The sequence below is a fragment of the Dipodomys spectabilis genome, unplaced genomic scaffold, assembly GCF_019054845.1.
Source record: "Dipodomys spectabilis isolate Male_0828 unplaced genomic scaffold, ASM1905484v1 ptg000081l, whole genome shotgun sequence".
Lineage (NCBI taxonomy): Eukaryota > Metazoa > Chordata > Mammalia > Rodentia > Heteromyidae > Dipodomys > Dipodomys spectabilis.
In genome coordinates this window covers 9,414,987-9,427,946 of record NW_024870758.1, presented here as the reverse complement: position 1 = coordinate 9,427,946, position 12,960 = coordinate 9,414,987, and the positions used below count along the sequence as shown (strand labels likewise).

Sequence of the window (12,960 nt, the reverse complement as noted above, 5' to 3'; positions counted from 1 at the left end):
TCTGCATAGCAAAGGACATAGCTAATAAGATTCATAGAAAGCCCACGGACTGGGAGAAGATCTTCACTAGCCATACAACAGACAAGGGTCTCATATCTAAAATATACTAAAACTCAAAAAATTAACTTCCCCAACAAATCCTCAAAGAAACAATTTTCTGATTAATAAGTGGGCTAAAGAATTAAAGAGAAACTTCTCTAAAGAGGAAATAAGAATGGTCAATAGACACACAAAGAAATGCTCAACTTGTCTAGCCATAAAAGAAATGCAAATCAAAACAACATTGAGGTTCCACCTGACCCCAGTTAGAATGTCAATAATCAAGAAATTTAATAACAACAGATGCTGGAAGGGATGTAGCCAAAAGGAAACCCTATTGCATTGTTGGTCGGAGTGTAAACTTGTTCAGACACTCTGGAAAGCAGTATGGAGGTTCCTCAAAAGACTATACACATAGAGCTCCCCTATGACCCAGCAATCCCACTTTTGGGCATTTACCCAAACAATCACAAACAAGGCTACACTAAAGCTATCGGTACAACTATGTTTATCTCAGCATTATTTACCATAGCTAAGATATGGAACCAAGCCAGATGTTCCTCAGCAGATAAACGGATCAAGAAAATGTGTTATATATGAATTCTATGCCTCCATCAGAAAGAATGACACTGCCACATTTGTTAGAAAATGGAAAGACTTGGAAAAAATTTTCTTAAGTGAAGTAAGCCATGCCCAAAAAACATAGGTCCCATGGTTTCCCTTATTTGCAATAACTAGTTTTGTGGGTGGGAGGAGGAATTGGGGAGGTGGGGAGGGAAGGAATGGTAGGGGAAGAACAAAAGAGGAGGTAACAATGTTTGATAAGAAATGTACTCATAACCTTACTCATGGAACTGTATAACCCCTCTGTACAGAATTTTTATAATAAAAATGTATAAAAACTAAAATAAAGAAAATGTAGTATATAGAGACAATGGAATTTTGTGCTTCCATTAGAAACTATGCACCCTATGTATCCTTGGGTATGGCTTCTTTCCCTTAATATAATTTTTTCATGTCTCTGCATTTCCTTATGGATATTAAGGGAAAGAAGCCATACCCAAGGATACATAGGATGCATGGTTTCCTTCATTTGTAATATTTAGACTATGTCTAAAAAATACAAATTAATCCAGTGGATGTTTAAAGACAAATAATTACACTTGCACATGAATAATTAAACATCACTCTAAGCATTCACACACTGAGAACAAAGGAATATATTCTTAGGCAAGGATCACAATGGCTCATTTACTATGTGCATATGACCATGTAAAATGATGCTTATTGAAATGAACTCCAAGAAATGGAAACAAGAGGTTTTTTTTATTGTACTGTTTGCACTTATTTCTTTTTCTCTCCTTTGGTTTATTCCCTTTTGTGATTGTTTTCTATTTCTGTAACTTTTGTAAATAAGTTAATCTGATTAAAGGAAGGGAAGGGAAGGGGCGATCACAGAAATGGTGGGACAAAGGGTGAACCAATTCAAAAGTGATATTCCCTAGACACATGTTGGAAAGGAAGTTTACTACTAGAGGGGGTGTGGAAGGGGTTCAGAGGGGAGTAACACTGTTAAAAATGCACTCATTACCTTACTTATATAACTGCAAACCCTCTGTTTATCATCTTTACAATAAAATTTAAAGACGAAGGAAAGAAAAAAGAAAGAAAGCAAGAAAGCAAGAAAGGAAGCAAGGAAGGAAGCAAGCAAGGAAGGAAGGAAGGAAGAAAGCTTAGCCTGATCAGTAATGATTTCCCTAAAGTGGCTGTTCTCACTGTTTTCTCATAATGTCTTTCATTTTCAAAGCTTTCACAAGTATCAATTAATCCATTAAATAATAGCTAGCTCTAAAAAGAAGGTAGAATCCATGACTTAAAAGTTTATCAGCACAAGCCTGCTTTGCCCACAAGCTATGTATGGGAACTTCCTGAGCTCTGTCCTCAAAATCCTCCCAGCTCAGGAGGAAGCAGATGATTCTCTAAAACCTGCCACAGGCTTTGACTCCTGCAGGGTTATTCATAGACATGTCCTATACTCTTTTGATAAAAATAAAGAAGATAAAGATTTAACATGCTATAAACAGGGTTTTTTCCTTGAATATTTCTTTAAGAGATAAAGGAAAACTGCTCTGAAAATAATTGGGTCTCATTAACTGTTGTACTATGAAATATACAAGATTAGGAAACAATTCATGTTACTATATTTGATATTTTGAGTTAAAAGTTTTTGCTGTGCCATAGCACTTATTAAGCAATCCCACAGATTCTCAGAAAACAATTTTAGTCTCTTCCACTACTTGCATGTAGTGTAAATTTGATAACAGTGAAATGAGTAGTTGTTGTCAGATGTTTAGACTACAATTAGGAATTTGTTAGTTGGCAATATTAAAAAATTCATTATTTTTGCATTTAACCATGTTGATCACAGTCATCTTTGCTAAAGGAAAAATTAAGAGGTAAAATGAGTCTCCTACAGGGGGTTAGTATACATTGACTAGACATAATGGCAGATTTTATTTCAGAAAATGAATTGTTTCCTCCAAAGTTGATGGGTGGACCTAGTTGGTGGAAAAGTTGTATATAACCATTATCTTCTCTGATTCTTGGAAAAATAGTTCTGTAGCATTTCATGAATATAAGAGATAAAGGAAGTTAGACTTATATTGCAGCACATTTTAGAAGCACATTTGAAGATTCCTATGATAAAAACCCTGAATAACATCAACTGAAAAGATTGTAAAGACTTTAATAAATTTTTCATGTATGAAAGCTCTTTCGGAGGTATAATCAACAGCAACTGCTGTGGCAGTGCTGAGGACTTGGAGAAAATAATAAGTCATCATAGTAGTGAGAATTGGAGAGACGGACAGAAGGAATATACAAACATTGTGAGAGAAGTATATGTAGTGTAACTAAGAGAATATGTAAAGAAAACTTTCTGGATTCTACACAATAATTCAAGTTTTGTAAATGGCATTAGACAGTTTCAAATTAGTCAGGAATTTTGGGGGAAATTTAGTGGTTATTTTGGAGTAGCTTATCATCATGTTTGCTTTTTATAAGATTTTTGGTAGATGGAACTTTTATCTGTTTGTCTCTTGATATGATTGGGGTTTATATTTAAGGCTTAATACATACTATGATAATGTGCACCCTTGGGAATTTCTCTCTTTAAAATAACATGGAATAAGAAATTCAAAGGCCAGGCATAGTGGTCCACACCTGTATTTCTTGCTATATGCAAAGCCAAGATCAGGAGGATTATGTTTGAAGCTAGCTTAGGCAAAAGTTAGTGAGACTCCCATCTTAACAAAGAAGTTGGGTGCACTAGGCCTAAACTGTGTTCCCACCTATGTGGAAGCATCCATAAAAGAGTGACAGACTGAAGCTGACCCTGGGCCCAATTTTGTTACATAGAAAATAAGCAAAAATGGCCGGGTATGTGGCTCAGTTGTTAGAGCACCTACCTAGTTTAGATTAGACCCTGAGTTCAAACCTGAATTGCTAAACAAGAAAGAAAGGAGAAAAATAAAGAAAAAAAAAAGGAAATTCAATCAGGTACTTATTGATTAACTGTGTTTACAAGATAATTTAAAACAAATGCATACTCAGAGAAAGAATATAGGAAAATATGTCAGATCTACTTATTAAATTAATTGGTAGTTTCAAGCACTTATGACACTAGTGGCTATGTCCAAAACATATACATAGAATGACAGCTAGCTCAAATGGGAAAGTGCTAGCTTTGAGTGAAAAAGCCAAGGAAGAATATGGCCATGAGTTCAAGCCCCAGTACTAGAAATCAAAAAGAAAAGAGAAGTGAAGAAACAAAGTTAAATAGAGTACTGTACATTGAAAACTACAGGAATTAAAAGATTTGTATTTTTGTAACTTCTTATTAGTGCATGCTAGTGTCACTTTTTCAAGGTTATCCAAGCTTAAATGACGAATTGAGCATATAATTTGTTATTACTATACTACCCTGAAGTTTGGATACTTAAAATGAGTTTTACCTGTTTAGAGTTGAGACTACAAACTACTGCATAGTGATATTAAAAATATCTTACTTCTTAGGGAGGCAATTTTAAAAATATTTGATTAAAGAAATATTTAATATTAGTATTATTTATTATTATTTATATTACATACTATTTAATTTAAGAAATATTTCTGAATATTCCAGTAGTTTTTTTTAATTAGTTTATCTTGATATGTGTACATACTTTTAAATAAAGAATGGGTAGTTTTTATTAATTATTAATTAAGTTTGATGATAATGATCATGAAAATTTGGTTTAAAACCATAATTTATAAATACATTTTATGAAAATTTAGGATACTGTAAGGTATTATACATATATACATAGTACATATTTGTACATATTATTTATTTAGTTTTATTTTCTCCTAAATTTTGACATTTCACCAAATATTTCATAGCAAATATAAACAGGTTTTTTTTATTTTTTATTTTTTGTTGGTCATGGGGCTTGAACTCTGGGCTTGGGTACTGTCCCTCATCTCTTCAGCTCAAGGTGAGTGCTCTACTGCTTGATCCACAGCACCACGTCTGGTTTTCTAGTAGTTTATTGGAGATAAGAGTCTCACAGACTTTCCTGCCTGCGCTGGTTTGAAATGTTATCCTCAGATCTGAGCCTCCTGTGTAGCTAGGATTACAGGTATGAGCCATTGGCACCTGGCAACAGGTTATTTTTAAAGAAAATAACTATTTGTCTTTATTGTATACATTTATTTGCTCTAGAATTTAAATTTCAAATAAATAGCTGTGGATTGCAAAGCAAATAGTTACTTTCCTTTTCATTAGATAGGTACACTGTAACAAGCTTTATACTAAATCCTAAAACTACAGCTATGAATAAAGCATAGACCTCTCTTCATACAACTTACTATTCAGTAAGAGTAGCAGTAAAGGAAATAAGCAATTTTCATGTAACCCAGATGGGAGAGAAGGACAAGATTTTCTTTTGGAAAACATAAAGAAGAAAAGATAACTAATTTAAATTCATAAAATTACAGAAGTAGTTCCTAAAGAAAATGTGAGGTTGAGAATGGATTATTAAGTTTGTAATCAAGCAATTTTATATCTATGGATACTCTTGAGAAACCAGCTTTCACTACAAGTAGCAGGTAAATATTTATTAATACTTAAAATTACCCAACATCATTATAGCTAACCTTTAGTACCTTAGTGTTACATGACAAACATGTTATGGACAAACATTTCTTTCCTGAACAAGTGCTAATGTCAAAAATAATGTAAGTATAAGTATGACACCATAAAGAAAATACAAGTCATGACCTCTAACTCAAGGCTTTTACAGTCCCGCCATGGAACTAGTCTATTAGTCATGAAAGAAGAGTGAACTGCACAAAATCAGTACATGAGCATGTGCTGGGATAAAGGACCATAATTGCCAGAAAAAGAAATCAAAACTCCTGTAAGCTGAGACACATCATAATCATATTTCTGTTTCTGGCTTGAGGGTATGCTTTTATATGAGTAGACAATAAATAATATAAATTGGGGATCATGACAGAGGTCTATGCACTTGATAACATTGCAAAGAAGGAAATACTGAAAGTTTTGACAAGAAAAATGAAATGAGGGAGGTATTGTCTAAAAGAAGGTTGGTCAGTAGGAGGGGAATGGAAGATTTGCAAGATAAGAGCAAGCAGCATTTTAAGGCCAGGGTAAGGGTGTGCACAAGTAGATGATTAAGCCCAGAGACCCCACAATCACTGAGGAGAAAATACGATGTGTTGAAGGGCCATAGAGAAAATGAAGGATTTGAAGGAAATGTAGCCTTAGAAGGAAATGTAAGCCTCTACAGATGTTTGTTCTTATAAGAGAGGGATCCTACAGAAAGGTCAGTTCATCTGCGTAGGTGTTGCTGATAAATTTGATTTGGGAGATTTCACTTCTGCGATGTCACTGAAGGGGGAAAAAAAACCTCATGTAACAAGTGACTAGTTACTGCCTGAAGATCTCTGACCTAGAAGAGCCTGCAACTCTCTGTCTAGATTCCTAACCCATAGAAAAAGAGATGTGTTTGCTGATATGTGTGCTGATGAGTTTAGGGATAATTATTTCTTAGTTGTAGAACAAAGCACACAGTACTAGAGAAAGTCAATTACTCACCAGTTGTTCTAATGGAGGAATGACTTCTTTCAAGACATGCTGAGAATGATTCCTTCTGTGTCGTGATATCTGAAAATAACATGATACATTGATATTTGATACTATTAAATTGCTTTACTTCATAAAATATTAACAGTACAATGGATGTAACTACATGGAGAATTTAGATGCCTCCTTTACCATTAGATAGACAAGTTGGTTTATATTAGAAGATATGTGTAAAATTTGTTTTGCTTTTTTTCTAACCATACATCTAGACCATCTTTTCAGATAAACTTTTAGTTAAGTCTAGCCAACCTTTTAGTTAAATCTAGACTTAACTTCTAGTTAAGTCTAACTAGTTCAGACTAATAAAATATGTACAGAAACAATTGGGCTGGTTAAAGCCAAAGCTACTCTCCAGTGAGTGCTTCCTCTTAAGACCGTATGTGCTCCAGGAGAAAAAAATGGAATTACTCACTATAGAAAGGAAGAAGGAGCTGAAAGTAGTTTGGGCCCCAGTCACCCTGTGGAAAACAGCAAACCTCGCCGCAGAAATCTCGCTTTTTATTCATTCGTTAGTAAACTTAATTTGAAATCATTTCATAATTAGAGAAAATTGAAGATGTTTTTGTAGAAAACAGCATTCTATTTTTTTGAATAACATTTTTATGAACCATTCACACATTTTAGAGAATTTTATCATCTCTGGCGTTTTCCTGAAACAGAGCATCACAAATGATGCTCTGTTGTGCTAAATTGATGTCACCATGAACAATCTTAGACACGTGGAAACCATGAACAAAAGTAGTTAAAGGAAAGGATTCTAGAAATCCAACCTCCACACTATTACCCATTGATGTTTCTGCTTCTTGAGAGTGGAAAAAGAGCTTTAAGTTCATAAAAAATAATTAATTCCTTTTATGCTACACGTGCTTAGAGCATACCCTTCTTTCTACTAACTTTACTAACATTTGTAATCTCCAGTGAATATTCACTATATGAGGTTAAGTTCAATATACAAAAGTGGAAGATTTTTAGAATTTAGATATCTTTCTTATTTATTTTCTTTGAAACCCAACTAGATTTTCAATTTTAGGGTACAATTCCTTCTACTGACACACTTAGTACCTCAAACATCAAGTATTAGGAAGTTGTGCAAAGTAATTGTTTCCACAGTATTGATACATGAACACCTAGTCATTCATCTCTGTCCAACTTACCATTCCTTTTATGAGCAATTTTGTTCCCTCTCTTGTAATAATATTACATTTTTATGGACACAGTGGCCTACTCTAAGCATTAATAGAAAACTTCCTTCTAAGTAAACATTTAACATGGTATTACGTACAAAAGGTTATTAGAACTCATCATATTTTAAATTTAATTAATATCTACAGAATCTTATAGTAATATATTTAAATAATTAGTGTATTACATGAAATATGGACAAAAGCTTTAACTCCAGTGGACATTGTTATATGTGTTTTGCAAAACATTTTCATCTTATTTAGCAAGGTAATAATAATTTATTAAATTTGAGGGGATTAATATTATTCTGCTGTATAAATATGTAAATACTAACACAGTTTAAATAACTTGCAAGGCATGGGGTATAATTTAACTCCAATGCTTCATTACATACATATGCAATGCATTACATACATACACAATATAATGTAACATTATATGTGTGAATGTGTGATTAAATACATGGAGAACTACAAAGTTAATACCCTTCATATACAGAAGATAATATTTTAAAAGAAAAAAAATTGAAGGGATTCAAACTTATAAAGGTTATGCATATTTATATGGGAAGCTAAAAATCAAATTTTAAATCTGTTCTCATTCATCTTAATATTTCTTTAAGGGAAGTAATATTACTGATCATTCCTAATCAATAAACTAGCCCATCTATCATGTCCAACCAATTTATGAAGATGTTGAAAAAAAGAACTTTTATCACCTGTTGTCTGTCATAATGCTATTTCAATAAAGCATTAAGTAAAGAAACATTATCATTTTACATCGATTATTCTGGCTAAGACATATAATTTAGAAAATTCTGGATCAGAAATGGATTGATTACCTCATATGACTATCAGGAAAATCTTGGATGCACTGAACCATCCCAATGTATTTACTTAGTTAAAAAAAAAAAAAAAAAACAGAATAAAAATTGGGTCAACAAATGAAGTCCTGTGGCTAGACTGGCAGAAGAGACAGGGTGCTGCTGCCATGACAAGGCCCTGTCCTGTGTCCTCAGGACAGAAGACACAAAGACTGGGCCATCTTGTCACTCACCCTCTAAGAAAGATGATAAGCAACTTATTCTAATTTGGAGGGAGGTAGGGGTTGGTGTCAGCAATGATTGGAGCTCAAAAATCTAAGTTATAATTTGTGGAAAAGATGTATGGTTATTGTGGTTCTGTTACCAAGAACTAAGAGGGTGCTTCAGAAATTTCCATGGTTGATTGGGTGGATCCAATCCTAGGCCCTTAGGATACTCTAAGCTTTTAAAGGGAGAACTCAATACTTTATGGTGGGGATCAGAAGAAGTCCAGACAGTAGAGTACTTAAAGTCACGGCCTCTGCATTTGCCTTGTCCTCTTTGGAGAAGTTTTTTCATTTATTCCTTAATGTTCACAAAGGAACTTCCCTATGACTTCTTACTCAAGCGTGGATGGGAGTGATGACAGATTCTAAAATGTGAGGCACTCATCAGGTATTGGTATGGTAAGACCACATTTCAGAAAGACTCCCTAAAGGACAGATTTACATTATGTTTGAATGGCTCCTCCAGGATGATACAGAAAAGGAGGCATAATAGGTATTCAGTAGTGATGAGGTTAAATTAAGTGGTGTTGAATTGAAAGATTTCCTAATAACTGTTCTGCACACATTTATAAATTGTACTCAGCAAGATTTTAAAGATGTTAAAAAGATTCACTGTGATATATACCTTTGGGAAATATAGACAGAAAGAAGATTAATGAATAACAAGGGTCAGGATTTAGTGTATAAGGAATTAATTATCCAGATTAAAACAATATACTTCTGAGAAAATTGTAATAGTTAATATCCCAGGTCATCAATGAGGAAACTCTCTTGAAATTCAGCAGTACATTGGCTGATAAAGCCACCAAGAAGATGTCAAGTCATCTGGAGGTGCAAGTGCTACATGTTACCCTTCTTGTACACCATATGCCTCTAGCTCCTGACTTCACGTCTCTACAAGAGGCTCCACTTAGGGATATGGGTACATCCCAGAATCAAGAAAGAACGTGGATCCCAGATGGGAGGAAAATACTTTATAAACCTATATTGGGGAACCATTGCAGAGCACAAGCGATGTGTGATACTATTCTCCGAACATATGTGTGCTCAGGGATTTATATACTCTAGCAGAAGGCTGTTTAACCCACAAAACAGACCTGAAATGCCTGAAAGAGGGAAAAACTCAGGATTAAGGCTCCTTTCTAAAACATTTGAAGTGGTGGTTTCCTTTATCTAAACTGGCCGTCTGGTCTCCCCTTTTTTAAATCCAAAGATCAATTCCTATGTGTTCTGCTTTATATCTCTCAAGGAAACAAAGAATACTGGTCCAGACTGCACACCTCAAGTTCCTCATTTATCAGTAGAAGCCTGGACATTGTGTCCTGACCAAGAAATGGAAGAAAGAGAAATTGAAATTGGTCTATAGGGATCCTATCAAGTACTAATCACCACCGAAAGGGCAGTACCTACTACAGAAATGGATGGACTTGCAGCACTTGGGTAAAGTAAGCCCCCAAGAGAAGACAATGATCTGTGTCATCCAGTCCTGGAGATATCAAATGACTTTAAAAAGAATGAAGTACTGTTGACTATTGCCCCTTTAATGACTGGAAGAGAGAGAGGGATTTAAAACAATATTTTCTTCTAGATTAAGTTTAAAGTCTCAGAGGGTGAAGATCCATAATCTACCCTTTTATGGTTATGAGTGATATGGGATGGTCAACCAACCATCAGTGGTATAACATGGACAAACATAGATGTTTGAAAAAGAATGTAGCACTTTGGTCATGGTTATAGATCCTCATTCAAAGACTGAGGATCCGTCTCTGTTAGGTATTATGGGCTAGAAATTTATCTTACTGGAATTCTCAATTTGATAAGAAAATTCAGTTTAGAATTAATGGTGTTCACTATTACAGGGCTCTTGGTGTCGTAGTTAGGCCTCAAGACAATCATCCTGAGGTAACTGTAGTGGGGATCAAAGATTCAAGACTGGTCACAGCTGGTAAAACTGGGTATAGGAAAACAAATGCCTGCTTATTCTGCTCACACTTTAAATAACAGTGCTTGTTATGAAAAACAAAGTGGTAAGTTTGAAAGTAAAAATGGCTCTTCTATAAATAATAGAAAATTTCATAGTATGTATATGAATATTTATCAATACCTTGCTATTATAAGATATTTTTTTCAGTTCATTATGAGATACCCCTCCCTCCAGAGAACTATTGCAGCTTCAGACATTAGATGGCCTTGTGGTCCATTCATTTTTAATCAGAAAGTGATTAATGGCTAGTATGCACTTGGCAGTAATTTCTAACAGCAGATACTCAAAATTTATTTGTTTATAAATATCTCTACTACCAGTATTACAAAATGAGAATTCCATTTTCTTTCTCAAGAACTCTTAGATGTACCCACAATGTCAAAAATGGACATTTTTGTCTGTAACTTTCTTTAAGCAATGCTCTAGCAACAGTATGTTGAATCCTTTTTTAAAAATGGATTGTTAAATAATTACTAAAATTTGAAAACTTGAACAATAGTATCTTGACTTGACTTCATGTTAATGATTTCTTCCTCTCAATTGCAAAGCATTTTTTTTCCTGAGGAAGGTTTAATGTAATTGTACGCACATATTCTTTTACTTTTCACTGATACACTACTTAACATACTAATAAGATGACTAATAGTTTTTCATTTTGAGTTCCAAATGCTCTTAAGTAGTGTATAGTTCCTGTCTGTAAAGAAGCATAAGTAGATGTTTGTATCTCTACCATTTGTTTAAGGGTTTGAAGCCCCTTTTTTTTGCTGTGATACTCATAAATGACAAACTCATTTTCAGTATTCCTTCATGATTCCTCTTTGAAACTTTCATGTATTCCATTGCTCAATTTACTCACCATATTCTTGTAAAAAGAGGCTAACAATTCTGTTTCTCTGACTTACTTAACTGTTACTTAAGGGTTCTTTTTGAACTGATGTGGTTCTGTCTTATGTTGTAGTATGTCTTGCATTTTATGCAACAACATTTTGATAATAAATACTTGAGTTGGTGGTAAACCTTAACTTTGGGGCAAACATATCCTGTCAGACTTCATCTTCTTTGTTTCTGTGACTAATCCTTTTTGCAATGATACCATACTCCTATTCAATTATCATGTCCTACAAATAAAGAATGATGTGTAGCTACCACTGGAAAGAAAAATGAAATACAAACATCTTCTAGCTTAGGTTATCCTAAACTCAACATCAGATTAATCTATGTGTCTAAAATGATTTTAGATGAATTATGTTTTCCATTTTATACAAACCCAGTATTCTCTTCTTTACACTCCTACACTGCCCCTCCCCACCTTTGAAATTGTGCAAAGTAGAATGAAGAATAAAGTATTCAGAATGTGTAATGAATGTTTGCCTTTAAATTCATTCCTCTGTTCTTATTAGCATATGCATCATACTTAAGATTTTCAGATATCTTTTCCTCCAAAAAGGAGAAATTAAAAAGTCTCTTTTACAAATTGTCTTCACTTTTTCTTCATTTTTATCTATTTAAAGTACATGAAACCAATGGATGAGATTACTATGTGATATATTACACACTGTAAAAATAACAGAATTTGGGCATATTATTTTTTTAGTGTAGGCGGGTCTACTATGAAAGTTATACATAAACATGAAACATTCCACATAGCTCTGATTTTAAATAGATTACCATTTTTGATGAAAGTTTATATCTTGTGGCTTAGAATTGAAATAAAATCACTTGAAGAAAAGCATTGGTTTGTTCCAACATTTTCACAGACGTGCATTTTTTGAGGCATACCTCCCATTAGCAACCTCCCTGGATACTTGGATGAAAAACAGAAGTAAATCTGTGGTTAAGTTTAGTTTTTTTTTTTATCTTCACAGTTTCTCAAAGTATTTTTTTTTTGGTGTATCCCAATTCAAATTTTCATTTGTTTTGCCAAATTCTAATTCTTAGAGCATTCTCAATCAAAAATTAAGGAACGTTAGTATTTTGTTTTTAGAATGTAGGAACATGGCCAATATTTCCTGTATTTGTAATGACTTAGTTGTTTAGAAGTAATGAACATCATCTTAAATGAGAACAAGTCTTGACAAGAAATGTGCTCATTACCTTATTCATGTAATTGTAGTCTCTCTGTACAGCATCTTTACAATAAAATAAAAAAAATATGCTCTGAGAAACCTCAAAAAATAAATTATGTAGTAGATAATAGCTTTGAGGAATAAAGGAGAGTTAGTATTGGGATATTTGACTTTATTGTGCATTTGATCTATTTTTAACTATTTGTGAGCAGATACTAGTTAAATAAATATATTTCATAGACCTAATGGGTGTTCATGACATAAAACAGAAAAATTATTTTGTTTGTATTTTATTAATGCAAGGTAACAAAACTATTCAATTTTTATGCTTTTCTCCATCCTTCTGTGCATTAGACAATTCACCGGAGAGTATCTATAAATGAATGTGCCAA

General features: G+C 33.6%; 1 protein-coding gene across 3 annotated transcripts in view; it reads right to left on the bottom strand.

The window, feature by feature from the left end:
• Arhgap15 (Rho GTPase activating protein 15) overlaps positions 1–12,960 on the bottom strand; it is a 655,060-nt gene that overhangs the window by 572,138 nt on the left and 69,962 nt on the right. For all 3 annotated transcript variants that reach the window (XM_042683470.1, XM_042683473.1, XM_042683471.1), the window contains exon 3: positions 6,200–6,268. In XM_042683470.1, coding sequence (XP_042539404.1) covers positions 6,200–6,268 — 69 coding nt within the window. The remainder of the gene's footprint in view (positions 1–6,199; positions 6,269–12,960) is intronic.